At 42.6% G+C, this 27,884-nt stretch overlaps 1 protein-coding gene across 3 annotated transcripts in view; it reads left to right on the top strand.

Annotated features, from left to right (window-relative positions):
• The window catches only part of ABHD2 (abhydrolase domain containing 2, acylglycerol lipase), a 109,919-nt gene that overhangs the window by 51,543 nt on the left and 30,492 nt on the right, over positions 1-27,884 (top strand). For all 3 annotated transcript variants that reach the window (XM_022564056.3, XM_022564057.3, XM_089906816.1), the window contains 2 exons: positions 10,416-10,591; positions 13,508-13,675. In XM_022564056.3, coding sequence (XP_022419764.1) covers positions 10,416-10,591; positions 13,508-13,675 — 344 coding nt within the window. The remainder of the gene's footprint in view (positions 1-10,415; positions 10,592-13,507; positions 13,676-27,884) is intronic.

Below are 27,884 nucleotides of genomic sequence, written 5' to 3'. Positions count from 1 at the left end.
GACAGTGTGTTCCTTCCTTCCTGAAGGGTATTCTGGGGGGTGATTTGACTGTAGTTGATAGCTTGACCTTTTAACTTGAGGATCAGGCTACGGGTGAAACGTGACACCACTACACTAACAGAATGACCCTGAGGAGGAGAGAGCAAGGTTAAAACAGGAGAAGGGGTCACTCTCGAATGACCCCTTTGTCGTGACTGTTGGGCTTGCTGGAGGCCCAGGTCGTGGTCTGAGTGTTTGTCCTTTCTCCTGTGTGTTGCCAGCTTCCAACTCAACAAGCAGATTTGTATCAGGAGTGGCCTCCTAGGGCTCCCCGTGTTGCTGAGAAGCCCCTGGTCGGCCATAGCCTTAAAAACAGACAACTCTGGAATACACGTATGCTAATTTGATGTATTTTTAAAGCTAGAGGCTGGCCGTTGACTATTTAAGATACCTTAAGCCTCATTTACACTGGTTCTAGATAACTAATATTTTTAAAGGATGACTAATAGAGTCATAGGAGTCTCCGGAATGAAAGCATCTATTTTCCTCATCACGCCTATTTTATCATCCAAACAAGCCCTGGACGCAGTGGTCAAGGCCTCAGTTGAAGTCCTAACTCTGCCCTTGATTAGCAGAGTGACAAGTGACCATGGCCAAGCCTTTCACTCTCTGGGCCGCAGGGTCCCCATGGTTGACAACAGCTGCCCATTTCACAAACTTGTTATCACAGGCAAATGAAAGCAACAAGGTCCTGCTGTATAGCACAGGGAACTGTCTTCAATACCCTATAATAAGCCATAATGGAAACAAATCTGAAACAGAGTATGTATATATGTATATAACTGAATCACTTTGCTGTACACCAGAAACTAACACAACATTGTAAATCAACTATAATTTAAATTTTTAATTAATTTAAAAAGTAAAAATAAATGTTTTAAAAAGCAAATGAAATCCTATACAGAAAGGACTTTGAAAAATTGTGAAGTGCTATAAGTAAATAAAATGTTCTGTGTTCAAAGAAGGAGGTAAATAAATAATGGTGATGGAGCCATGACTAGTACCTCAGATGCTCCTGACTTCCTTTGGTAAAGGGCTTGGGGAACATCCTTAATGTGCCCAAAGTCATGAAGGGAGAGGCCCTAGGTTTCAGTCCAGATGATATTCCTTTGCTCTAGTAAGGTTCCAGCGACCTTTGTCTTCAGTGTATCTCAACTCATTCTTGCAGATAATTAGAGCATGGTAACCCTTCCCTCCTGTTTCCTTTTTCTCTGTGAAATCATGAGCCCTATTACTTCCTTGTGAAGGAGGAGAAGCAAGACATCTCAGATGACTCCCACGGATCTCCACAGCCCCTGAGTGGACCCTGCATTTGGGATCTTCTCTTCCACATGGTTCCTTTTCAGTTCATATCATCTCCTTTGTTGGTCCCGAGTCATTTGTCAGGATTGGGCTGGGAAGGAGGACCTCTAGTTGAATTCTAACCACCTGCACTCCCATTGGGAGAAGGCTCAGGAGAGGTTGAACCCAAGGACATTTTAAATACAAGTATCTTCATTAGAGTTGTGCTAACATTAAAGAGTTTTAGACTATTTTCAGGAACAAAGCCTACTGAGCCAATTTGATTCCGTGTTGATTTTTTTAATATAATACAGTTAAATTTTATCTTCATCAGGTTTATTTTCCATTTAACTTTTGCTACAAAGCTTAGAATCAGTTTTTGTTCGTATTGTATGTTACTGACCGTAGAAAGTTCTCTTATGGCTCTCCTTTTCATCAAGACCAATTCTCTAGGTTAAACTTTGCAAGTCTAAATGCTTTTATGAAAACTGGATTGTTCTGTCAAAATTTAGGCAATACTAGATTATACCACATGCTGTTTTAACTGTTACCAATTTTATTCTGATTCGATTCTTTCTACCCGTAGTAGCCGTTGTGAAGTGAACAGGAGGCTAATAGTATACATTTATTTTATTTTATTTATTTACTTTTAAAAATTTATTTATTTATTTATAGCTGCCTTGGGTCTTCGTTGCTGCGCGTGGGCTTTCTCTAGTTGAGGCGAGCAGGGGCTACTATTCATTGCGGTGCACGAGCTTCTCATTGCAGTGGCTTCTCTTGTTGCGGAGCTTGGGCTCTAGGCGCGCGGGCTTTGGTAGTTGTGGCACACAGGCTCAGTAGTGGCGGACGAGTTTAGCTGCTCCTCAGCATGTGGGATCTTCCCGGACCAGGGCTCGAACCCGTGTCCCCTGCATTGGCAGGTGGATTCTTAACCACTGTGCCACCAGGGAAGTCCAGTATACATTTATTTATCAACTGGTTCATCTTTTAAATTGTGATCAGTATCACAGACAGAGATAGAAGTAGAGATAGAGTGGAAGAAAATAGCCTAGAGTCAAAATGGTAGGGCTGTTCAATGTCATTAATTATTAGGAAAATGCAAATCAAACCACAAGAGATGCCGCTTCATACCCACTAGGATGACAGTAATAATTTTTCTAATGGAAAATAACAGGTGTTGGCAAGGATGTGGAGAAATTGGAACCCTTGTACGTTGTTGGTGGGAATGTAGAATGTTTCAGCTGCTATGGAAAACTGTTTGGAGGTTCCTCAAAAAGTTCAGCATGGAATTACCAGATGACCCAGAAACACTACTCCTTGGTATATACCCAAAAGAATTAGAAACAGGTATTCAATCAAAAACTGGTACACAAGCGTTCATATCAGCACTCTTCATAATAGCCACAAGGTGGAAGCAATCCAAGTGTCCATCAACAAATGAATGAGTAAACAAAATGTGGTATATCCATGAAATGAAATAAAAAGGAATGAAGTACTGACACAGGCTACAACATGAATTAACCTCGAAAACGTAATGTAGGTGAAAAATCACAAGAGAAAAAGTCACACGTTGTATGATTCCATTTACGTGAAATATCCCGAATATGTAAATTCATAGAGACAGAAAGCAGATGAATGGTTGCCCAGGGCTGGGGGAAGGGGAGAATGGGGAGTGATTGCTTAACGCATATAGGGTTTCCTTGTGGAGTGATGAAATGTTCTGAAAGTAGGTAAAGGTGATGATTGCACAATGTTGTTAATGTACTAAATGCCACTGAATTGTATACTTTAAGATGGTTAATTCCATGTTATGTGAATTTTAACTCAAAAAGATAGCGGGGGCAAAACGATGGGCTGCATAAAATGTACTATTTTACTCTAAGACCAGTAAAGATCATTGACCAGGAGTCATAAAAACTCTACTTTGCTAGATGTCTCCTTTAAAGAAAATAACACAAACTCTTTTTTTTTTTTTATGAAATTAGCTTTTAGAAAGATGACTGTGTGAGAAAAAAAAAACAACAATGCTTGAGCAAGTAGATTGCCTATTTCTGATCTATGTTGTATTATAGGTGAAGCTTTTCTGAAGAGGCTTTAAAATATCAATAGATACATTTTAGAACGATGTGAAATACTAAGAGTTGGGGCCAGGTTTCAGGGAACAGTGACAGAAAGAAAGAGGAGACTTTGGAAGAACTAGAGGGAATACTGTGATTTGATGGGGGCTGTGGAGTGTCAGGGGCACTGAAAAAGCTTTTTGAACCAAAGACATGTCCAGCTAAAAACCTTGTAGGGGACATTTGTCACTTTTCTGCTGCCCAGCATCCATTCTTCCTCTCCAGGGGCACACAAATTTCCTTTTGGGGAACTTCCTCTCTCCCATTGCATGTAGGTAGTAAATCAAGGTTGCCCTGCCCACCCACTCTGAAATTCCCTGCTTCTAGACACCTCACTCCTGGGATATTGACTCTTTCCAGGTGGGTGGGGGGCAGTGATGTTGCTGACTGTGTAAAAGAGCACATCGCTAGAGCAGCCCCCTGGTTTCCTTCCTGGATCCTGTGCTCTTCAAGCCTGGTTCTCCAGACTCTTGTCCATTTGGTGAGCACCCCAGCATCCCTGTAATATAAGAGGAGTTAAGTTAGTTGGAGTTGGGTTTTGTTGCTTTAACCAAAGCAGCCTGTTTGATACAAATTTAAAATGCCAAGGAGTAGCGGCTGATGGGCATTTGGTTCACTGGGAAGGACTTGCTGGGAGTCGGCGGGGGACTCAACCTCAGACAACATATCCTAAACACCTACTGTGTGCCAGGCCTTGGGCCGATTTGGTAGAGAGGTACTGGAGAGGATCAAAGGGAATAACGGCTAAGTCTGGGTCCCATAGCTATAAAGTGGTTTGATCTACAACCAAGGGACCCAAGTCCCATAAGGAAGAATTGGTCACCCACAGATTTAGGGCAAAGATGAGCATTAGTCGGCTTTTTTTTCAACTGTCTTATAAACAGCGCAGCAACCATCTGTCCTTGCTCATGTGAACTCCACCTGCCCAAAGGCAGCATGTGTGTGTGTGTGTGTGTGTGTGTGTGTGTGTGTGTGTGCGCGCGCGCGCGCGCATGTCTGGAGGGATGTGGGAGGGAGGGAGGTCCAGATTTTCCCTTGTGGTCTTTCCCTTTGGGCAATTCCGTTAGCATAGCCAGATGTTGATTATAAGTAGGTTCAGAAGATAAAGACATGCTGGCCTCTAGATTTTGTTGTGATCTTCTAGCTTCTTTCTTAGTAACAGGATTCATTAACCACTGACCACAGCATGACATTGGACAAAATACCATCTAGATAAGTAAAGAAGTAGAAGATATCACTTCTGCTTTCTGGGAGTCAGGAATAAAACGTGCCCAGATGCTAACTCTAAGAATAGCTTTTTAAAATGTAGAAATGCATGCAAATTAGTGTAGTAAAAAATGAGTATCGAAACGGGAAGCAAGACATAAAGTTTTACTATAGGACATAAATACCTGAATAATGGAGAGATACACCATGTTTGGTTTTTGTTTTTGTTTTTGTTTTTTGCGGTACGTGGGCCTCTCACTGCTGTGGCCTCTCCCGTTGCGGAGCACGGGCTCTGGACGCGCAGACTCAGCGGCCATGGTTCATGGGCCCAGACGCTCTGCGGCATGTGGGATCCTCCCAGACCGGGGCACGAACCTGTGTCCCCTGCATCGGCAGGCAGACTCTCAACCACTGCGCCACCAGGGAAACCCCCATGTTTGTTTTTTTATCTTTTGGCCGTGCTGTGTGGCATGTGGGATCTTAGTTCCCCAACCAGGGATCGAGCCCTACATTGGAAGTGTGGAGTCTTAACCACTGGACCACCAGGGAAACCCCTCACACCATGTTTTTGAATGGGACAAATCGAAACTGTAAAGATGTCAGTTCTTCCCAAAGTAGTGTATGTTTGGTGTGTTTCCAATTTAAAACTCCAAAATTTTTCATAGAACAAGCTAATCCTATAGTTCATCTGGAAACTAAAATGCCAAAAGTCTGCCAAGAAAATTTTGAAAAAGTAGAGTGAAGTAGGCCTGCACCATCAACTCTCAAAATATTCCATAAAGCTGTATTAATTAAAGTGGTACCATATTGGCATAAGAATAGACAAAGAAATCGGTGAACCAGAATAGAAAATGCAGAAACAAATCCAGATATTTAATTGAGAACTTGGTATATATTTAAAATGACCGTTGAAATCAGTAGGGAAAGGATGGGCCATTTATGGAGTAAGGACAACTAGCTAACTAGTTGAATTAGATTAAAAATGAATTAGATCTTTACTTCGCATCATTTTCAAAAATAAGTGACTTCAGGGTAATACATTTTTAAAAACTATAGGAATAATAGAAGGAATATTGCTGAATATATTTATAACTGGGTGTTGGAATAGCCCCTTTTAAAGCAAAATGCAAAACACAAAGGTTTTAACAGAAAAAATTAATAAATTTAACCACAAAATATAAAAAGCTATATAAGATGAAAAATAAAATTAAAATATACAATAGACTGGAGAAAACCCTTGCAAAATATAATATATAATGACTTAATGTAGGAGTGATAAAAATAAAAAAGGAAAAAGAAAACTATAATAGAAAAATGGACAAAGGATATGAACAGACAATTCACAGAAGTACAAATTGCTAATAAACACATGAATCAAGGAAATGCAAATTCAAGTAAGAAACTTTTTTTCTGCCATAGATTGGATCAAACTTAAGAAACACAAATTGAAATATAATACCCATTTTTTGCCTATCAAAGTAGCCAAAACACCAATTTTTTTTTTTTTTTTTTTTTTTGCAGTACGCAGGCCTCTCACTGTTGTGGGCTCTCCCGTTGCTGAGCACAGGCACCAGACGCGCAGGCTCAGGGGCCATGGCTCATGGGCCCAGCCGCTCCGCGGCATGTGGGATCCTCCTGGACCAGGGCACGAACCCGTGTCCCCTGCATCAGCAGTTGGACTCTCAACCACTGCACCACCGGGGAAGCCCTAAAACACCAATTATTGATGAGGGTGAGGAAGACAGGTACTTTCATACACAATTGGTAGGAATGTAAATTGGTCCCTCTCTTTTGGGAGGCAGTTCGGTGGTACTATAAAATTTTAAATGCACACAGTTCTTGGTTTTATTTCTCATTCTCTAGCCCCCCTCCGTATTTCCCTCATCATTGGGTAGTCAGGGCCTGGCTTCTTTATAGCATAGCACCAGACTTCCAAGGAGGTATTATACAAGCAGAAGCTGCCAGGCTTCTGAAGGGCCAGGCCCAGATCTGCACAGCAGGCCTCCCACCACATCCAGCAGACCGGACAAGTCACAGGCCAGCCTAGATTCATGGGGGTGGGGTAGGGGGGGTAGGAATCTAGCTCCTGACGGGAAGAATGGCTTGTGGGGGCAGGAATAGGTGGAATTATTTGGCGGCTATATTTTCAGACAAACTACCCCATAGGTAGTTAGAGTAAAACATATTCCTCCATGTACCACTTCAGCAACATCTCTTAAATGTTTCCAGGGACTTCCCTGGTGGCGCAGTGGTTAAGAATCTGCCTGCCAATGCAGGGGGTGCAGGTTCGAGCCCTGGTCCGGGAAGATCCCACATGCCGCGGAGCAACTAAGCCCGTGCGCCACAACTACTGAACCTGCGCTCTAGAGCCCGTGAGCCACAACTACTGAGCCCACATGCTACAACTACTGAAGCCTGCACGCCTAGAGCCCGTGCTCCGCAACAAGAGAAGCCACCACAGTGAGAAGCCTGCGCACCGCAACGAAGAGCAGCCCACACTCACCGCAACCAGAGAAAGCCTGCACACAGCAACGAAGACCCAAGGCAGCCCAAAATAAATAAATTTTAAAAATTAAATATTTCCATATTTATATAAATTTCAAAATATTCTGTTGTTTTGGTCCAGATTTCTTCCCTGAACTGAACCACGTGAGTGGGCACCTATTCTGGTTTTTACTTTCTTTTTTTTTTGCGGTACGCGGGCCTCTCACTGCTGCAGCCTCTCCCGTTGCAGAGCACAGGCTCCGGACGCACAGGCTCAGTGGCCATGGCTCACGGGCCCAGCCGCTCCACGGCATGTGGGATCTTCCCGGACCGGGGCACGAACCCATGTCCCCTGCATCAGCAGGTGGACTCTCAACCACTGTGCCACCAGGGAAGCCCTGGTTTTTACTTCCTTAATGTTTTTCCTATGATCTGTGGATCAGTTATGAAGACAAACAAAAACACAATAAAGCTCCACCACAGTAAATGCTATGCAAAAACTCAATTTTGTAAGCCCTGGTGTTGGGTTACTGTGATGTTAATTAAAAAGTGTTTTATCAGTAGGTGGTATTGTCATAAAATTATAGACAGTGAAACTTCCACTGTGTACAACTGACCTTACACTGAACTGAGAAAGTCCCAGGCAGTCACCTGTCCACACACCATGCACGCACGCATGCACACACACAGGAACAGCTTGAGAATTTCATCCCAGCCCAGTCTGAGAATGGTGCTGAGTAGCCTGGAAGGAGAACAACAGCCAAACACCAATCATGCCACAGCCAAGTTCACATCATCCTGATGCATATGATTTTTTAAGCATATCTTTGTCTTTTCAGATTTACTAAGTGGGTCTGTATTCTGTTCATCCTCAAGTCCTCCCTACGTGCTTCGTGTGTTTCGAGTGCCCTGAGGATAGACACAAAGGAGAATGAGCCCAGGCCCTGCAGGTGGCAGGGAGGAGTGTGCTTGAAAAAGGTGTATTTTAATCAAGCCTCGTGGGTGCTAGGGTGTGCAGGATGCTTTTCCAGGGGGCACAGAGGCAGGGAGCTTCCAAAAAACCTGATTGGAAGTGACTCTTGAGTGGACGGTGGTTCAGGTTTTTTGGAACTTAGGCAAAAGAGGTAAGCAGGCACCAAGGTGGCACCTCCTAAGCCGAGCTACTAGGACTCAAACAATGGAGGGCCGTGGCCAGGTTTGTGTGTTAGTTATCCCTCCACTGGTGGGGGGATGCCAGAGTCGATGGGAGCAAGACTAGAGGCTGAGAGGCCACTTGGGGGGCAATTGCCAAGATTCAGAGGCGGTGACAGGACCTTGAATCTGGAGCATGGCATCAGGATTGATCACCTGTGTCATGATTATACAGGAAATCTGAGTAGCCAAAAGGAAATTTTATGCTTTTGTCATCTTTTCTATGATTATATTATATTCTAAATGAGATCAGAGGATAAGTAAATGAAATTTAACCCATTCTTCTGACATTTTTAACCTCAGCACATTTCTGTTTTTAATTTATATGGTAAACAAAATTTTCTCCGAACTTCTCCTCCAGGAACAATCGGAAGTTTGGTTTCTTGGACCACTCCCCTCCCCGTATGCACAGTTTATTGTCCAACTTAGTAGTCTGAAACCCTTTATAAATTCGGTTATCTAAATCTTGTATAGTATTCAGCTGTCCTATTGACATTATTTTATAAGCTTGCTTTTTGTTACTCTCATAATCCACTTATCTCTTAAAAATGCCTTTGCCTGCTTTCTAAAGGCCGTGGTCTCTGCACTGAGATTTGCACCTGTGGTTGATGCTGGCAAGTGGTTTCATGTCCATAGGTCTTAAAAATACTCTTCCTTGGGCTTCCCTGGTGGCGCAGTGGTTGAGAGTCCGCCTGCCGATGCAGGGGACACGAGTTCGTGCCCCGGTCCGGGAAGATCCCACATGCTGCGGAGCGGCTGGGCCCATGAGCCATGGCCGCTGAGCCTGCGCGTCCGGAGCCTGTGCTCCTCAACGGGAGAGCCCACAACAGTGAGAGGCCCGCGTACCACAAAAAAAAAAAAAAAATACTCTTCCTTCTCCTCCCTGCCCCCAGAGGGGAAGCTTATCTGGGAACTGGCTTGCTTAAGGTGATGACTTCCCTTCTCTTAAATTTGTGTAGATTTAATGAATTGCCAAAAACAGAGAGTAAATCTGGTTTAATTTAAGAAGAGGGTCTGGGATCATCTGGTCTGATAGAAATGATAGGCACAAATCGGCAAGCAGGTTAAGGTAAATTCTTAATAAAATGTTCACCACTGTGATACACTACAGAGGTGAAGGATTGATGTCATTACCATTTTATATTATATGTCTCTAGTTTAATACAGAACACAAATCCTGCTCATGCATCAAGCTTGGGCTCAAAGCTGAAGAAGAGAAACCAATAGCAGTTTCAGTAAATGGGATCATCTTGCCCTGTGGTTGTGAACTATAATCATTTCTTAACTGTAACTTGGAACACCTTGTTTTCCCAGTGATTAACTAGTTTGTGATTTTTGCACTTCCTACCAAGGACCAGAGTCACTGTGTTTTCACGAAGGACAGTTGTTAGGGTGGTATCATGCCTTGCTTATGCTAACAAGACTTTATCCTTCATTAATCCAACAAATATTTACATTGCTCTGCCCTTCTAGCACATTCTCCAGAGCATACAATGTGCCCCCCAGCACACACACACACACACACACACACATGCACAAGGCACTTAACAGACTCTTAGGAGGCTTTGCAGCCCTTCCCAGTTTAACAAGGCAGCAGGTTTGGTTCATGGGGTAACCCCTGCAGCTGTGGCCTGCCTTATTGGGGGAAGGCAAAGAAGTGAGCATTTAGTTTGCATAGGTGCCGTGCTAGCTATTTTATATACATTAGCTTATTTGATAATGAGGCGAACCCTGTCAAGTAGCATGTGTTCAAAATGTATTAGTTGCTTTCTTTCTATTCTACATTATGGAAATAACCCGTGTTGAATTAATTTATTATGGAAATAACCCGTGTTGAATTAATTAACACCTTAAATTTGAAATCCTGTCTGTATAAGCATGCCCTGGTTGATTTCTAAAGCTAATCTGATGCGTTAAATGGGAAAAGGAGATAAATCATGGCATGGATATCAGGTTTAAAAAATCTCATATTTGTGCTTAGTGAACAGAATTTGTCAGGAAAAAAAAAAGAGGTTGAAAAGCTCTTGCTCCAAAGTTTTTTTAGAGCATTATTCAAGGAGTGTGGGAAAATTGACCTCTCCTCTCCTTCTTTCTTAGATATATTCCACCTTTGATCTGGGGGAAAAGTGGACACATCCAAACAGCCTTGTATGGGAAGATGGGAAGGGTGAGGTCACCACACCCGTATGGGCACCGGAAGTTCATCACCATGTCTGACGGAGCCACTTCGACCTTTGACCTCTTCGAGCCCTTGGCTGAGCACTGTGTGGGAGGTAAGCTAGTTTAGGTCATATGATTGGGCCATCACTCAGGGAAGGGGAACTAGTCCGTGAGGGAGCCTCAATATAAATGCTTGAGCCATTGATACTTACCATCGCATTCAGGGTCCTGTAGGAGGTCTGCTGAGGTGCATCACTTAGGAGCAACCGGCAAGGACTGGCTCCAGCGTGTGCTTGCCGGACGCCTTGTAGGGCTCTTCAGAAAGCATTGTTGAATACAGTTTTTTAGTCCTCTTGTGAAATAGAAAAGCTTGGTATAAGAACTTGGAGCCCAGGACCAGGCCTCTAGTTTGATGACAGCAACAGAAGCTGGACTATTCTAAGTGCTTTATGTATGCTATTATCTCATTTAATCCTCACAACAACCCTGAGAAGTCAGTGCCTTATTATCCCTACTTTACTGATGAGGAAACTGAAGTTTAGAGATGCAGTGTAGCTGGTCTTGTTTGTTGGACAACAGCAGGTAACAAAGGCTCTCATATATATACCCTCTGCTTAGGTTTCCAGAGGTCTGGGACACCTATATCTCAGAAACAACCACTGTTTCTACTGGTGATAAAACTCTCATTGCTCTGTGCAGACTGCACAATAAACATTCATAAAAAGCTTCACAATGAGGACTTCTGAGGAAGTGGAGTTAGATGGCTGCATCCTTTGAATGCTGTTACTACTGGAAGAGGACATGTCTTTTGAGTTCTGTAGTATTCAAAGGCACCTAGTTTTTTACAGGAGCTCAGTCAATATTTAGGGGTAAATTCCAGTAAATGTAATATAGCTCTCAGTTATTTAAAGCACTTAGAACCTCTGAGTAACTAGTGACAACTGAGCTTATGTTCCCTCTGTCTGGAATGCTTGTCCCAGACCTTCACACAATTGCCTCTTTGTCATTTAGCTCTCAGCCCCGATGTCACCTCAGAGGGATGGTCCCTGACTCCTCTAACTAGTGTTTCCTTCCCAGGAAATCCATTACACCTTCCTGCTCTAGTTCTTCATGGTACCTGCCACTCTCTGAGCTTATTTGCATAGTTGTTTATCATCTGTCTGCTAGAATGTAGGAATCCCCAGAGTCGAATAAACAGTCACAGAAGAAGTGAATAAATGAATAGATTAGGAGTTCACATTGTGTTTCTAAGCCTTGTAGCTGATCTTTCAAATATTTATTTCTCTACCATTTAAAAAAAGTTAAATATTTTTTCCCTTGCTTCTAATGCTCTGACTTCTTCTACTATTAAAGCACAAAATTTAAGCAATTTAATTTAACCTGCTCTTCTAGGACTGAGGTGGAAAGTTGAAAAGGACGAAACTGATTCTTTTTTGTGATTGTCTGTGTCTTTCTATCACCCTTGTGCCCAGAAAGGATTGATGAAGGTGGTTCTAGAAGGCAGAAATGCTTGCAAGAAACGCTCTAAGAAAAGCAGCCGTTTTTCCTTTTTAATGATTTCTTCCTGACAACAAAAGGAATAAATACTCACTCATAGAAAATGTAGATAATGTAGAAACATTTAAAAAAAAGAAAAGAATCATCTGTAATCCCACACCCAGCATACCACTGTTAGCGTTTTGTTCCATTTACCTTCGGTTCTATGCAAAGTTTTTCTAAAATTTAAATTACTACACATTATATTATAAATTATAATATAAATATTTCCCCATATCGTTAAAAGTCTAAAAGTCTTCAATAACAAAAGTCTAACAATTGCTTAATAGTCTCCAATGTGGTCATACCATAATTTAATCATTCTGGTTTTGGGCATTTAGCTTGCTTATAATTTTGTTGCTCTCAAATAATCCTTTGATAAGCATCCTTGCTCATAAAATTTAAGGCAGGATTCCAAGAATTGGAATTACAAGGTCAAGGTTTATAAAAAATTTTAAGTTTCTTTATGCATATTGCGTACGAATTTTAAAATTGTTCTTATCTTAACTTTCGGAAGGAAAATTTATGATTAGATTTAATAACCCAAACACCACTTTTCTTTTAAAGAAAAACACATATTCATGTTTTTAAGTAGGTAGTTCATGCTCATGATAGAATATTCAAAAGGTACTAAAGGACATACAGTAAAAGTGTAAGTCTCTCTCCCACCCTAACAGTGGTACCCACTGTTAGGATTCTTGTGTTTGATTCCAGAGCTAGTGGATGCATTTATAAACATAGATGTCTTTTCCCCCCAACAAATAGTAGCATATCATAACCCTTTTCTGCACCTTGCTTTTTCCACTTAATACATATTAGAGAGCTTGCCATATCAGTGTATGTAAAGATGTCTCATTATTTTTAAGGGCTACATAATATTTCATCGTTTGGATATGCAAAAATTTATTTAAGCAGACCCCTATTTCTGGACATTTATGTTATATTCAATCTTTTGCTATTACAATCTATACTGTAGATATATTGTTTTGTGTATGTACAATGTACCTGTAAGATAAATACTTGAAAGTAAAATTGCTGGATCAAAGAGGTCTATACAAACACTGCTTTTTATTTTTCCATTCATTCATTCATACAGAATTTCATATAGAAATTAAGAGTAATGCTTGGAAACTTGTATAAGAATTTGACAGAGTGATTTTATATCCATTGAATCTAATAATTAAAAAATTGAGATTTGAATCTTTTTCATTTCATTTTTCTAGTAATTAATTTTGATTGTATTTTATTTTTCAAAAGCATCTGTCCATAATGATTGGAACTTTTAAAAACGGACCCTTCACCACAAATAATTTGAGAAGCACTGCTATAGAGAGTTCCAGCTAGAGGGAAAGATATTCTTTCCCAGAGAAATGAGTGACAAGATGTATGTTAAATTCTCTCCTACTGTTGGCTAAGCCAATGAAGTGTAGTTGTGACCATTTATCATGTCACTATTTATTGGCTATCTCGGAATCTCCTCCTCCACCACATAGATGATGTTACCATGGTCATCTGCCCTGGAATTGCCAATCACAGTGAGAAGCAGTACATCCGCACCTTCGTTGACTACGCCCAGAAAAATGGCTATCGGTGTGCCGTGCTGAACCACCTGGGCGCCTTGCCCAACATTGAACTGACCTCGCCACGCATGTTCACCTACGGTAAGCTTGGGGCACAGCCAAGTGGAGAACCCCTTATTTCTGTTCCCACTCCAAGTGTGCTGCTACTTCTGCTTCTGCCTTACTTTTGTAAGCTTAGAATTTGTGCGCATCTGAAAGAGCTGGTGGGGCACACAATTGTAACAGCAGCCCATGTGTACTGGGCATTTGAGAAGCCATGCCTCACATCAGCCTCTCAACTGGGCACTGGAACAACCCCTATCTCAGCCGATCTCAGAGGCAGAAACTAAAGCTCACAGGGGAAGGTCTTGCACAGCACCCCCTGCTGGTAAGTTAATGCCTTTCATCACTAAGCCCTCCTGATGCTCATTCCTCAGGACTCTTGTGAGTGGCAGGCCAGTGCTGTGATGAGGCATGTGGATGTTAGTGGGAAGGGAGTCTGGCACATTAACAACTCAGTGGGTTTCAGGCTGCTTGAGGACGGGAATTGGATCTCATATTTAGGCAAATGCTTCTTGAGTTTCATCGAAGTCCTTTGTTAGGTAAGGCTCTGTCTTCTGGACCGCTCGTTCTTAAATCTTATTTAACTCTCCCTTCAGATTAACTGAACACACATAAATAATAAACATTAAAATATGTGTCTGTATATGGACCAACATTTGTGGTGTTTATAACCACATCAATTATAAGGTGTTTTCATGGGAAACAAATGAAAATTACATTTATAATCTCACCATAACTAATTTTCTCTTTCTTCATCCTCCCATTCTTTTATCTGTGTGCACATAGTTTTTATTTAGATGCAGTCATAGTGTGTATATCTATGGTAACTTAATTTAAATAACTTTATATTCACTAACATAAAGATGCATAGTCATTATATTTAATCTTTTTAAAGAGCCACATTGCTGTGATTACCCTGTTATAGTTTATTTAACCATTCCTCTTTGTAGCCATTTAGGTTATTTAAAGTTTTTCAGCATTTTAAATAATGATGCTATAAATATTTTTTCATAGAACTTTTTTCTTCTCTTTAATGTCTTCTTGGGAGTAAATTTCCAGGAGTAGAATTTCAGAATCAGCATTTTTTATGCACTTCTTGTCAGATTGTCCTCCAGTAATATTGCTCCAGTTTTTTCCACCCTTAGTGGCATGTGAGGGCGGGTAAGGAAGCGTGAGCGGGGGCACCTGCTCTGTGCCAGGCTGGGGGCTCCCATCCCACTGCTCCTCCGTGTGCACTCCCACCTAAAGACACCCATTTTACAGCCTTCCTTCTGTTCAGCAGTTTGGTCAGTAGCTTGAAGATACAGGTGAAGCTCCAGATTTACACATAACACAGGCACATGGGGAGTAGTGAGTAAGTGAGAGACAGGTTTGGATCAAAAGGCAGAAACAGGCAGTATCTAACAAAAATGAAAACAATGGAGAACAATTATAAGGTCCTGTACTTGGATATACAAATTCGGGTGCACAAGTAGAGGATGGGGAAGCGTGGCTTGGCCGCAGGGTCTGGGACGGGAGTGCTACCTAACAGCACAAAGTGCCAACAAGACGAGAAATGCCAGCGAGAACACTTAACGTGTGCCCAGCACAGTACCGCCGTTTCCCATGGACGTGATCTCTTCCATCTCCACAGCAGCCCTTGAGGCAGTGAGTGAAATTGTGATGGAGAGACTGAAGCACAGAGAGTTTAAGTAATCCGGGCAGGGAGAGAGCCCGTAAGTGGAAGAGCCAAGATAAGAGCCTGAATCTTGCCACCCTGGCCTCCAGAATCCTAGGAGAGGAGCTAGGCCTGTGCAGTCCAGGCCCCCGCCCCTCAGAGTGCTGAGCTATAGAGACACGGGTCTATACTGGGGGGCACTCGCACACAAGTCGAGGAGTCTGGTGGCTAAAGGAGCAGAGACGAGTCGGCTCAGTGTGGGACGTGGTCACAGAGAGGCTACCCAGCCCTGCCACTGGCCAGCTGTGTTACCTTGAATTTGCTTAACCTCAGTTCCAGGTTCTTCAACTGCAAAGTGGGGGTTACAGTTTTACAATTAAATATGGGTCACTAAGGACTTAGCAGGCAATTGAGTGCCTAACATATAGTATCCACTTATGAAATGTTCGACTTATTCAAATACTTGAAGATCCTATAATGCTAGTGAGAGATTAGCAGTGCTCTGTGTGGCCCAGATAAATAAGACGTGTTCTGCAGGGGAAGATGGGAATATCAATAATAATTACAATACAGTATGATGAGTGCACCAGTTGAGAGCACCTGGTGGGCGCACAGCAGCAGGGTGGAGAATACAGCCTGTCTCCATAGGCAAGGGTCACGCGTGGAAGGAAGGGTCCTCCCAGAAAAAGCATTTGAACTGGGTCCTCAAGGTGAGGAGGGGTTGGAGCTCAAAAATAGAGAGATGGGGGCTGTGGGGTAAACAGCCCTACAGCTGCCTTTTAAGAGAGTGGCACATCTGGGCTGGCGAGCAGAATTTGAGAAAGGAAAATCCGTGGGGTGACGTGCGTCCATCTAGGGTGAGCTCAGCACCCACATCTTTCATAGTAATTTAACTTACCCTTTTTGTTGTTGTCACCGTTTGTTTCATCAGAATTTTAGAAATAAATTCCTATAGTTTATTATATTTTAGTAGTTTTCCAGAAAGACATGTACCTAAAGATATGAATGATTTTTCTAGCTGTGCTATTTAGTTCTTTTGTTTATCAGTACATCTTTTAACTGTTGAGGTGCATTGTTTAACCATCGGTTAGTAAGGTCAAACAAATGTGACCTGAGGTCAAAAATCCAGAACTTAAGGCACTTGAAATCCAAACAAAAAAGCCTCTGGGGGCTTCCCTGGTGGTGCAGTGGTTGAGAGTCCGCCTCGATGCAGGGGACACGGGTTCCGGTCCAGGAAGATCCCACATGCCGCGGAGCGGCTAGGCCCGTGAGCCATGGCCGCTGAGCCTGCGCGTCTGGAGCCTGTGCTCCGCAACGGGAGAGGCCACAACAGTGAGAGGCCCGCGTACCGCAAAAAAAAAAAAAAAAAAAAAAGTCTTTGGTAGCTTAAATAAGCTGTTAGTACTTCCTTAAGTGCTATTAATATGACTTTAGTTTAAAAGAATGGGTTTCTAAAGAATGAAATTTTGCTATTTTCAACAACACAGGTGGACTTGGAGGGCATTATGCTAAGTGAAATAGGTCAGACAGAGAAAGACAAGTAGTGTATGATATCACTTATATGTGCAATCTAAAAAATACAACAAACTAGTGAATATAGCAAAAAAGAAGCAGATACACAGACATAGAGAACAGACTAGTCGTTACCAGTGGGGAGAGGGAATGGGGGAGGGGCAATATAGGGGATTAAGAGGTAGAAACCTCTTATTTTGTACCTTAGGTATAAAATAAGCTATAAAGGGGAATTCCCTGGTGGTCCAGGAGTCCAAGGATGAGGGTTCAATCCCTGGTTGGGGAACTAAGATGCCACAGGCCGTGCAACACGACCGAAAAAAAAAAAAAAAAAAGCTACAAGGATATATTGTACAACATGGAGTATTTTCAAATATTTTATAAATATAAGTGGAGTATAACCTTTAAAAATTGTAAATCGCTATAACGTAATTTGTAATTTATATAATATTATATATCAACTATACTGCAATTTTAAATAAAAATAAAAGAATGGGTTTTTAATAAACGGTTCCCTGGACTGGTGAATAAGGAGCAATCGTTCAACAAAGCTGACTTGATACGTTAGAGCAAAGCCTATTTTGTTACTTTTCACTGGTAAAGTGAGGCAGCTCAACTGTTAACAAGCTAGAACTGAAAAATCTTCATCACACTTAGTCCTGTATTGACTAGTTGCCTATTTATGGACTTTCTATACTTCAGTATAAATATATTTGTCGACTTTTATTTCTACACCTAATATCATTCATTTTTAATTACTGTTGCTTTGTGATATGGCCTAATATCTGATAGTATTCACCCTGACCCATTGCTTCTTCAGCGTGTGCGTTTGTCTCTCTGCGTGTTTATTTTTTCAGTTGAACTTTAGAATTATTTTGTCAAGTTCTGTGTTGAGTTTCTGTACCAGTCAAGATGGACTCGATTATGCTGTGGAAACAACTCCCAAATCTCACTGGTTTAAAAACAAAGATTTATGTCTTCCTCACATGACAAATCCATTCTGGCTTGGCCAGGGGTGTCCTATGTCCCATCACCATCCTCACTCAAGCACCCAGGCTCATGGAGCAGCCCGCACCTGGAGCATTACCCGTAGAGGTCACAATATATTGGCCAAAGCACATTACATGGTCAAATCTAACTTCAGTCGGGTGGGGGAGGTGTGTTGTTCCCAGAGAGGGAAAGTAGATTTTGGTGAACTCCAGCACACTGTATCACAATTTTTGAATAGAAATTTTATTGTATAAATTAACTTGGAAAAGTTCGTTGTTATAGTGTTTTCTTATCCAGGAATGTGGAACTTCCCTTCAAGTCTTCCTTTATTTCTCCCATAAAGAACTTCTAGTTCAGTGGTTATCAACATTAGAATTCCCCTGGGGAACTTCTGAAAGATACCAAGGCCAGGGGCCAGCCCCCAGGAGTGTAAGGTTCCCCCGCCCCAGGCTGAGAGCCACAGATGTAGGTCTTACACATTCTTTGTTTCCTCTTCAGTTTTTTTCTTTTACCTTTTTATTACAGAAATGTTCAAAATATAGAAAAGTAGAGAGAATAGTTAAATGAACTCAGAATAAACCCCTCTGTACCCATCACTCAACCTCAACAAGTACTCAGCTTCTGGCCAATCTTATTTCATCCATAAACCACACCTTTCCTGCATCCCCCTTCCAAGATTGTTTTGGAGCAAGTCCCAGACAGCCTATCATCTCATCTGTGACTGTTTCAGTGTGATGCTAAGGTACATGGACTCTCTGTAAACTGTTTTAGTTTGCTAGGGCTACCAAAGCAAAACACCATAGCCTGGGTGGCTTAAATTAAAGAAATGTGTGAGTCTAGAAGTCTAAGTTCAAACTGTTGGCAGGTTTGCCAAGGCTTCTTTCCTTGGTGTATAGATGGCTGTCTCTCTGTGTGTCCATGTCTGTGTCTCTGTCTGTGTCCTAATCTCCTTTTCTTTCTTTTTTTTTTGTCAAATATCCATACCATTTGTTTTGTTTTGTTTTTGAAATTTATTTATTTATTTATTTTTGGCTGCGTTGGGTCTTTGTTGCTGCGCGCGGGCTTTTCTCTAGTTGCAGGGAGCGAGGGATACTCTTCATTGCGGTGCGCGGGCTTCTCATTGAAGTGGCTTCTCTTGTTGCGGAGCATAGTCTCTAGGCGTGTGGGCTTCAATAGCTGTGGCTTGCAGGCTGTAAAGCGCAGGCTCAGTAGTTGTGGCACACAGGCTTAGTTGCTCTGCGGAATGTGGGACCTTCCCGGACCAGGGCTCGAACCCGTGTCCCCTGCATTGGCAGGTGGATTCTTAACCACTGCAGCACCAGGAAAGCCCTAATCTCCTTTTCTTATAAGGACACCAATTATATTGGGTTAGGGCCCACCCTAATGACCCCATTTTAACTTAATTACCTCTCTAGAAGCCCTGTCTCCAAATACAGTCACATTCTGAGGTACTGGGGCTTAGGACTTCTACATATGAATTTGGGGAGGACACAATTCAGTCCATAACATAAACATAGCACAGTACCATCATCACACCTAAAACTTTAACAGTATTCCTTCATAGCAGTTCAGTTTCCCCAGCTAACTTCTTTCTTTGTTATTTTCCTTTTTAATTACAGTTTGCTCAGTTCGGGATCTGAATCAGGTCCCGTATATTACAGTTGTCTCAAAGGTTTCTTAAGCCTCTTTTAAATCTCCTTCCCTTCACTTTTTTTTTTTTCTTTTTTTTGGCTGTGTTGGGTCTTCGTTGCTGTGTGCGGGCTTTCTCTAGTTGCGGCGAGTGGGGGCTACTCTTTGTTGCGGTGCACGGGCTTCTCATCGTGGTGGCTTCTCTTGTTGTGGAGTACAGGCTCTAGGTGCACGGGTTTCAGTAGCTGCAGCACGCGGGCCCTAGAGCACATGGGCTCCAGTAGTTATGGCTCGCGGGCTCTTGAGTGCAGGCTCAGTAATTGTGGCGCACGGGCTTAGTTGCTCCACAGCATGTGGGATCTTCCCGGACCAGGGCTCGAACCTGTGTCCCCTGCATTGGCAGGCGGATTCTTAACCACTGTGCCACCAGGGAAGTCCCTCCTTCCCTTCACTTTTAATAGACCCAGTCAAGTCAGCCTCTTCCATGTGGGGTAACTGGATGTGACATGAAGGGGGTCCAGACCCCTGGGACATGGCACAGCCCATCCAGAACATACGTGGGTACCAGGCACTGGCCTGAGGGGCCTGCTGACCTCAGGTCTGCCCAAGTTCTGTGTGGAGGGCCCTTCTCTTGTCTCACCAGGTTTCACCTCGTCATGCAGGACTCAACCAAGATGGCACCTTCTTAGAGAACCCTTCCAAGACTCCCCTCGCCTCCAGTCATTCTCTGTCTAATCCCCCTCTTCACATTCTTCAAGGCACGTATGGTTTGATGAAATGTTGTATTTGTTTACATGTTTATTTCCTGTCTCTCCATCCCCAATTCCCCTCCACAAGTGCCCGGGGTCTTTGTGCTCCTGTTCTAGCCCCTCAGGGCCTCGAACCCTGCTTGGCCCATAGAAAGTGCTCACTAGGCCGGTGTTGCCTGAATGAGGACTGAGAGGAAGGGTGCGAAATGACAGTTTGTGGATGGACGGTGATGTTGTGCAGACTAGCGTGTCTCAAACAGGTGTGCCTTATGGTTGTACGACCTGTCCTTATGTAAACCGTGTCGCTCTGGAGCAGATGGCAGGCCTTCCAGTCACTGTGATACTCTTCTGGCCTTTGGAAACTGTGATCTTGACCAGAGCAAACTAAAGAGGGCATCAGCATGAAGCCCTTATTCTTCATTTCCTGTTTACCCCCCCCACACACACACACCTCTCTTTCTGAGAAAATTGCAAAAGACCTTTTCCTGCTTATCAGACTATCTCTGTTCTAAACCACGTAAGCACTAATCCCTTGTTATTGGGCATCTTTGCTGATGTGATTAGAAATTGTTGAAAATAGATCTCTTGAACAGAAGAATTTCCTAAATGGATAACCTTACATTCTTGTGACTTAGAATCACATGAATCCTTAGTTCTGCCTTTGAAAGATAAATTCATTAAGGAAAATCCTGCATGACAGCAGTTACCATTTATCTCACACTAACAGTGCCAGGCATGTGCTGAGCATGCATGGGTATTACTTCCCTTGATCCTCCTGATGCCTCGGAGGTAGGCATTAGTTTCCCCACTTCCCAGGCTCAGGGAGGTTAAGTACCTTGCCTGGGGTCACACAACCAGTAAGTGGTAGGACCAGCGTTCAAACTGAGTGATTCTTAACTTCAACTCAGTACCACCTCTGCCGTAGTGTTCATTTCCTATTTATGATATTGCTTATTAGAATAAAGGGGAGCAGGGAGATAGTTGAGCATTAAAAAGATTTGTCCCCACTATGGTGGTAGTGGTCATTACTGTTTTTATTAGTAGCTGTCGCTTACGTAGCACTTGTTGTGTGCCAGGCACTGTTCTAAGTACTTTATAGGATGTATTAAATCAGTCATCCTCCTTTTACAGATGAAGAAACTGAGGCCCGGCAAGGTTGAGTAACTTGCACATACTGTATAGCACAGGGAACTCTACTCAATACTCTGTAATGACCTAGATGGAAAGAGAATCTAAAAAAGAGTGGATATGTGTGTATGTATAACTGATTCACTTTGCTGTGTACACCTGAAACTAACACAACATTGTAAATCAACTATACTCCAATAAAAATTTTTTTTAAAAAAAGGTTGAGTAACTTGCTCCAGATCACAAAGCTGATGAGTGGGTGATCCAGGTTTCCATCCCAGGCAATCTAGTCCTGGAGTCCATGCTTTTGAACAACTACATAGCCTTTCCATGTAAGGGACTGCATCCTGCTGATACTTCTAAGGAGTAAGGAAATAGTTCCCAGTCGGATACATTTTAGGTTTAAAGCAAAAGAGCAGCCAGGAGCTTCTCAGAGCCACAGAAACAGGCCTGTTGGGTTTGGGCTCTGGTTTTTGTTTATCCCACATCCTACAGACATTCATGAGGCCAGACCCTGTGATGAGAATACAGGCGGGAATTCAAGTCCCTGCTTTTCTGAAGCTCCCATTCTAGTGAAGAACAGCTTACCATCGAGGGAAGGGGGGGAAATAGTCCCAATCGGTCTGCACTTACTGGCTGGCCTTGTCCAAAAAGAATATTTACCAACAGCAACCTTTTTAAGGACAGGGGCCAGATTTTAATATTCAATTTTTATATTATGTTCTTGTTAATCTCCTGCATCTAGCGTGTCACTTAGAGAGAGTTGCTCAGGAAATGCCTGCATAAGGAAAAGGCAGTGTTTTAGAGTCCAACAGATGGGAATTTGAATTCCGCAGTTGGGGAAGTTAGCATTAATATAAAAGTACACAGCATGAGGCCCAGCAAATACCAGTAAATGCCAACGATTATTGTCTTTATTAGTCTTTCACTCTTACTTTGTGTTTTCTGTGAGCCCGCTTAGAGGAGAAAAGGCGAAAGTTTACTTGAACAATTAAATGGCCTAGCCTCTATGTCGGCTTCAAACAGTTGACTGCCTGTGAACTGTCATAAGGGCCAATTTGAGAAGCAGTGCTCGTTGAGCATAAATTTCTGTTTTGAGCTTGGTCTGAGTTATGACTCTTTTTACAGGTATGGCAAGGCCCCGGTGGTTATTTTGCAGGGTGCAGTGCTTGCTTTCCAGCTTCATAACCTTCAGTACTGGCTCCTTGCCAAATCTGGTGGGCCCAGGCTGAGGGTAGGGGGGGTGGTCACACACCTCCAGCTCAATGTTACTGGCTTCTATATTCAAAATCAGTACTGGCAAGTTGTTTTTATTGTAGTACATGTTTATTAGCTATATTTTAACTTTCTAAAAATTATTTTCATTCTTTAAAAAATTTCCTCACCACTTGCCTCAGAATAGTTCATAGATTTTTTTTTTTAACCAGCAGATATTAAAGATTTCCCTTGTGATGAGTTACATGACATTATCTGATCTGACCAAAGACAAAATGTGAAACTGTTAGGATGACTAGTAGAACCCACAAGGGTAGAATTTATCAGTCTTTTAAATTTCTTATTTAAGTACGATACTTTGCTGGAACAGACCGGGGATCCATAACCCTATCTTCTGGATGAGATCAATGAATAACACTTGAAAATGAAGGAAAGCATAGAAGCCTTGAAGATTCTTTTGAAGTGTATTTATCATACAGGGCCTAATCTTTAATTGGAACACTGCGGTAGTGAACAATTGACTTAATTGATTTTTTAACCTAGGCAGTGTTAGGAATATGAGTAATGTCGTCAGTGATGCTGCAGGGGACCAGTAAATTCAGGAAATACTCTGCTCCATCTTTATCTTTGGCTAAATGCCTTATCCCAGCAGTCCAGTATTCATATTCAGAGCAAAGTAGAGCTGGATCAAGTCCACCAGCCAAGGAAACGAACTAAAAACCAGAATGATCCAGTTGTGGTTATTCTGACCTCCATTTCTAAGACTGACCTTGAAGTCTTATGACCAGAAAGTTAAGAGCCAAGTGACAAAGGGTCTATGAGTTTGATCTTGATTAGAGGAAAAATTTAAGATTTTTAAAAAGTCTTTTCTATATCAGATGAAAGGAATAAAAATAATAACCTTGCATTGGCCCCAATAAGGTAACTGAGTCCCTTAGAATCATGAGCCTCCTAAGAACTTAGGACCGAACACCAACCTAGGACATTTTGACATTGAAAATGGTCTCAAACGATTTAAATTGCCTTTTCCTGTGAGTTTAAACAGTGAAGTGGGCTCTTCCCTTATTTCTAAACATCTGGCTTTCTTACATTAGACATCAAGCTGAGAAGAGGTACATGAAATCACAGCATCATCTTCTGTTGCTTGGAGGAGGAGCTCATTAATGTCCAATTGGGTTTAATACTGGATTTTTTTTTTAAACTATCTTTTGGAACCTCAGTGTAAGATCAGAAAATTTTGCCTTGCTTAGGGGATACCATTTCCATCTTAGAAGGGAGGGAAGCCCTGTACCTGGGGTCACCACATAATTTAGCAACCCAACTGGGTCACTTATGAGAGTGAAAAAGGACCTTACTAATAACTGCATCAGAATAACAGACAAACTCCAGGACTCTCTCAGGCAAACTAAGGTGTATGTCACTCTGCTATACAGCATGCTGTAGAGATCACCCACATGATCCAAGGCATTTTGCCACAGAGTTGCAGACCGTGATTTTTAAGAAACTTCTACTTTGTTAGAAGTAGAAGTAACTGCTCAATCTAGCTGAAGATATTTGATTAGATCATGAACATAAATGTTTCTGTAAGCTTTTCATGTCTACCATTTTAATTGATGCAGACTCCATTTTAGTTTTTTTTTGAATTTTATTTTATTTATTTTTTATACAGCAGGTTCTTATTAGCTATGTATTTTATACATATTAGTGTAGATATGTCAATCCCAATCTCCCAGTTCATCCCACCACCACTCCCCGCAACCGCCACTTTCCCCCCTTAGTGTCCATACTTTGTTCTCTACATCTGTGATGCAGACTACATTTTGAATCGAATTCATGATCCCAGATGACAGCCAGGAACTGTGTTGCCTCTGCAACAGTCGAGTGTTATAATGGCAGAAGGACACTGTGGGAAGGGAGTGGGGGGGGATGAAGAGAGAGGGAGAATGGGGAAGCGAAGGTAGTGAATTTGCAGAAGCTCAAGCATCTTAGTAAAACATCTGACAAGACCATCTGCTGAGAGTCATCGAGCTTTGAGAGGGTGCCCAGGGAGGGGCCCAGAGTTTAGGGGACATGTTGGGGAGTAATACTGCGAGCAGAACTGTGGAGGAGCCTCGACAGGTCTGTGCTTTCAGGATGAGATCTGAATATTTAACCTTCAGACAGAAGAGGGCAGTTTTCAGCATCCTGTACCCCGGGAAACAAAGCCAACAGCACTCATTTGCGAAAATCTCTGTTTCAGAGTTAAAGACAAGGCAAATTCATATGGTGGGCAAAGAGGGCTCTCACTTTATTTCTACAGCTGTTTTCTTCCCGAGTGAGTCAGCTTTGCAGCAGCTTGCCCACAGCTCTAGGAAATGACTCACACACCTTCACTATGAAAATGCTAGGGGCTGCTAGGCCCCCAACAGTCTGCCAGCGAGCCATGTTGTTAGCTGACCACTCTCTTGCATTAAATTTAGTGGGAAGGACATTTAGGTTCTTCTTTCCCGTCCCCTGCTCAGTCACGCTGGCTGATACTGTGTGCTTTCATGCCGCATGATTCAAACTTCCTTCTTACCGAGCTCCATCAATGGCACGCCCACCATGTGCCTGGCGTGGAGGATACAGAGATGACTCAAAGTCTCCATCCACAAGGAAGACCACGTCTCTGGGTCCTTGTATTTGAGCTGACTGAGTCATGATAGTGCCATTTTGGGGGAAATGGCTTTTGAAATAGATGGAAGGTACAAGAAAAAGGTCTCTCCTGTCCTCGGCAGTTTGCTTTTCCAACATAGGCCTGTGGTACTCATCTGTCTAAGGCCAGGTTAGTGCCTCCTATTTCGTCGTCTTAAAAAGCTGCAGCAAGGACTTCCCTGGTGGCGCAGTGGTTGAGAGTCCGCCTGCCGATGCAGGGGACACGGGTTCGTGCCCCGGTCCGGGAAGATCCCACATTCCGCGGAGCGGCTGGGCCCATGAGCCATGGCCGCTGAGCCTGCGTGTCCAGAGCCTGTGCTCCGCAACAGGAGAGGCCACAACAGTGAGAGGCCCGCGTACCGCAAAAAAAAAAAAAAAAAAAAAAAAAAAAAAAGCTGCAGCAAGATTATATAAGGGCCTACTGTATAGCACAGGGGGGAGAAAAAGGTACAATCTGTTTGCAGTACATATATTAAGTTAACCTTAAAAATGCATTCCAATATACATTTGTCTGTAGACAAATACTGTTTGATTCCACTTATACGAGGGACCTAGAATAGTCAAATTCATAGAGTCTGAAAGTACATTGGTAGATGCCAGGGGCCGGGGTCGGTGGCGGGGTTGGTGAGGGGGAATGGGGAGTTACTCTTTAATGGGGACAGAGTTTCAGTTTAGGAAGGTGCAAAATTCGGGAGATGGATGATGGTGAGAGTTGCACAACAATGTGAATGTACTTAGTGCCACTGAACTGTACACTTAAATATGATTAAAATTTTTTTTAAAGTGGGCTATAGAAACATTTAAAAAAAAAGATTATATACCTGAATCTTGTTACTGGTGCTAATCCTTTAAGGATTAAGTACATAGAACCTCATTACAATCCTCCTAGTATTAAAAAAACAGGTAGCTGCAGCTCTTAATAAAAGAACCCAGGGAGGGGTTCCCAGACACTGAGGGTGTTTGGTAACTGACATCAGGTGGAGATCCCGGGAGGACCCTGCATCTACCAGCAGGCTGATCCTGGAGCTGGGCAGACACCATGTCCTTGCCTTTCCCTTGCCTGGGAGAGATGGCAGCTCTTCACAAAACACGCAACAGCTTGTCTAGGATTATGTAGACCTGGCCTTTTACCCAGATCAGAAGTGCTTGAATCTAATTAAACTGAGGCTCCCAAAGTGCCTACATGATTAGCTGTAATTGCTCCTCAGTAGTGTAGCAAATCCGAGTTACAAAATCCAAGTTTTGTAACTGCCCCAGTGACATCTGAACATCTCCTCTAGGTCTCAAATAATTAGTCTCAAACCTGGATAAAGATAGGTAGGTCCAAAAGGCATCAGATGGTGAAAAAGTAAGACTTTTCACAATTGAAAAATAAATCCTGGCCGTGCAATTACTTATGTAGATTTGGGATACAAGACAAAGGACTTGGGCTATGGGGTTAGACATGGGTCCAAAGCCCGTTGCTCCCACTCACTCACAGGGCCTAGCACAGGGCCTGGAACGTAGTGACTCCTTCCCATTCGTTTAGATGATACTGACTGAGTCCCCGCTGAGTGCCAGGCCCCACAGATACAGTGGTGAACAACACCAGGAATATCTTTGCTTAATGGCGTTTATAGTCTAATAGAGAGGCTCATTCAATGGTAGAACAAAACTTAAAGATACAAATAATTAGCCAAGGGATGAAAAAATTAGGCAGAGTCCCAAGGAAATGGTGGTAGAAACAATTGACAATAAGTCCCTTAGTACCATTTCTTATACAGGCAAATAATGTCCCCATCACAAGCTGCACACATCACTGCCCCAGCATGAGGGATGTGTTGGGTGTATTTAACATAGTTGAAACTGGTCTAAGGATATTTAAACATCTTCTTAAGAAATTATTCTTGATTTTCACTAGATTTTTTAACTGGCTGGATTTTTATTGAAAAAGTAATGTATATACACAGGAAAAACATTCAAATGGTGCAAAAATCTGTGTAGCAATGAGTCAACTATGTCTTCCTCCCATCCTAGCCCCTGGTTTTCCTCTTCAAAAAAAAAAATAATAATAACTGCTATAGTTTTTCAGCAAATATTCAATCAGATATGTGTACACATATAACCCCTTTAAAAACACAAGTACACACAGGAGATGGTGCCATCCCACTGCTTCGCTCTTGTTTTGGTCCCTCAGTAAGCTGGCTCAGGGTCATTCCACATCAGCGGACCGGACTCTACGTCATTCTTTTTCACAGCAATTTAGTCCTCTTACTGGTGGAAATTTAGGTGATTTCCAATCCTTTGCTGCTGCAAACAGCGCTGCAGGAAACATTCTTGCACATATATCTTCGCACACATCTGCAGTATAAAGTCCCCCAAAGTGGAATTGCAGGGCCAAAGGTTTGTCCTTTTAAAAGCATTAATAAATGTTACCACATTGCCTTCTGAAGGCTATTCCAGTGCCCACTCCCACATCAGTGGATGGACCAGCAGTCCTGGTACCCACACCCTCCCCAGTGCTGGGTATCGGCAAAGTTGATCTTTTCTAATATGGGCAGTGGAAAAGGATTGTGAATTGTCGTTTTAATTTGCATTTATTTAACTGTGAGTGACATGAAGCATCTCTCTGAACCGCCCTTTTAAAAGACAAAAGAGGGCTTCCCTGGTGGCGCAGTGGTTGAGAGTCCGCCTGCCGATGCAGGGGACACAGTTT

This window comes from Delphinapterus leucas, chromosome 2 (genome assembly GCF_059928025.1).
Source record: "Delphinapterus leucas isolate spDelLeu-1000000601 "Yukka" chromosome 2, BTC_Dleu_Yukka2, whole genome shotgun sequence".
NCBI classification, from domain to species: domain Eukaryota; kingdom Metazoa; phylum Chordata; class Mammalia; order Artiodactyla; family Monodontidae; genus Delphinapterus; species Delphinapterus leucas.
The sequence above is the reverse complement of the archived record's forward strand: the minus strand, read 5'-3'. Positions and strand labels throughout refer to the sequence as shown.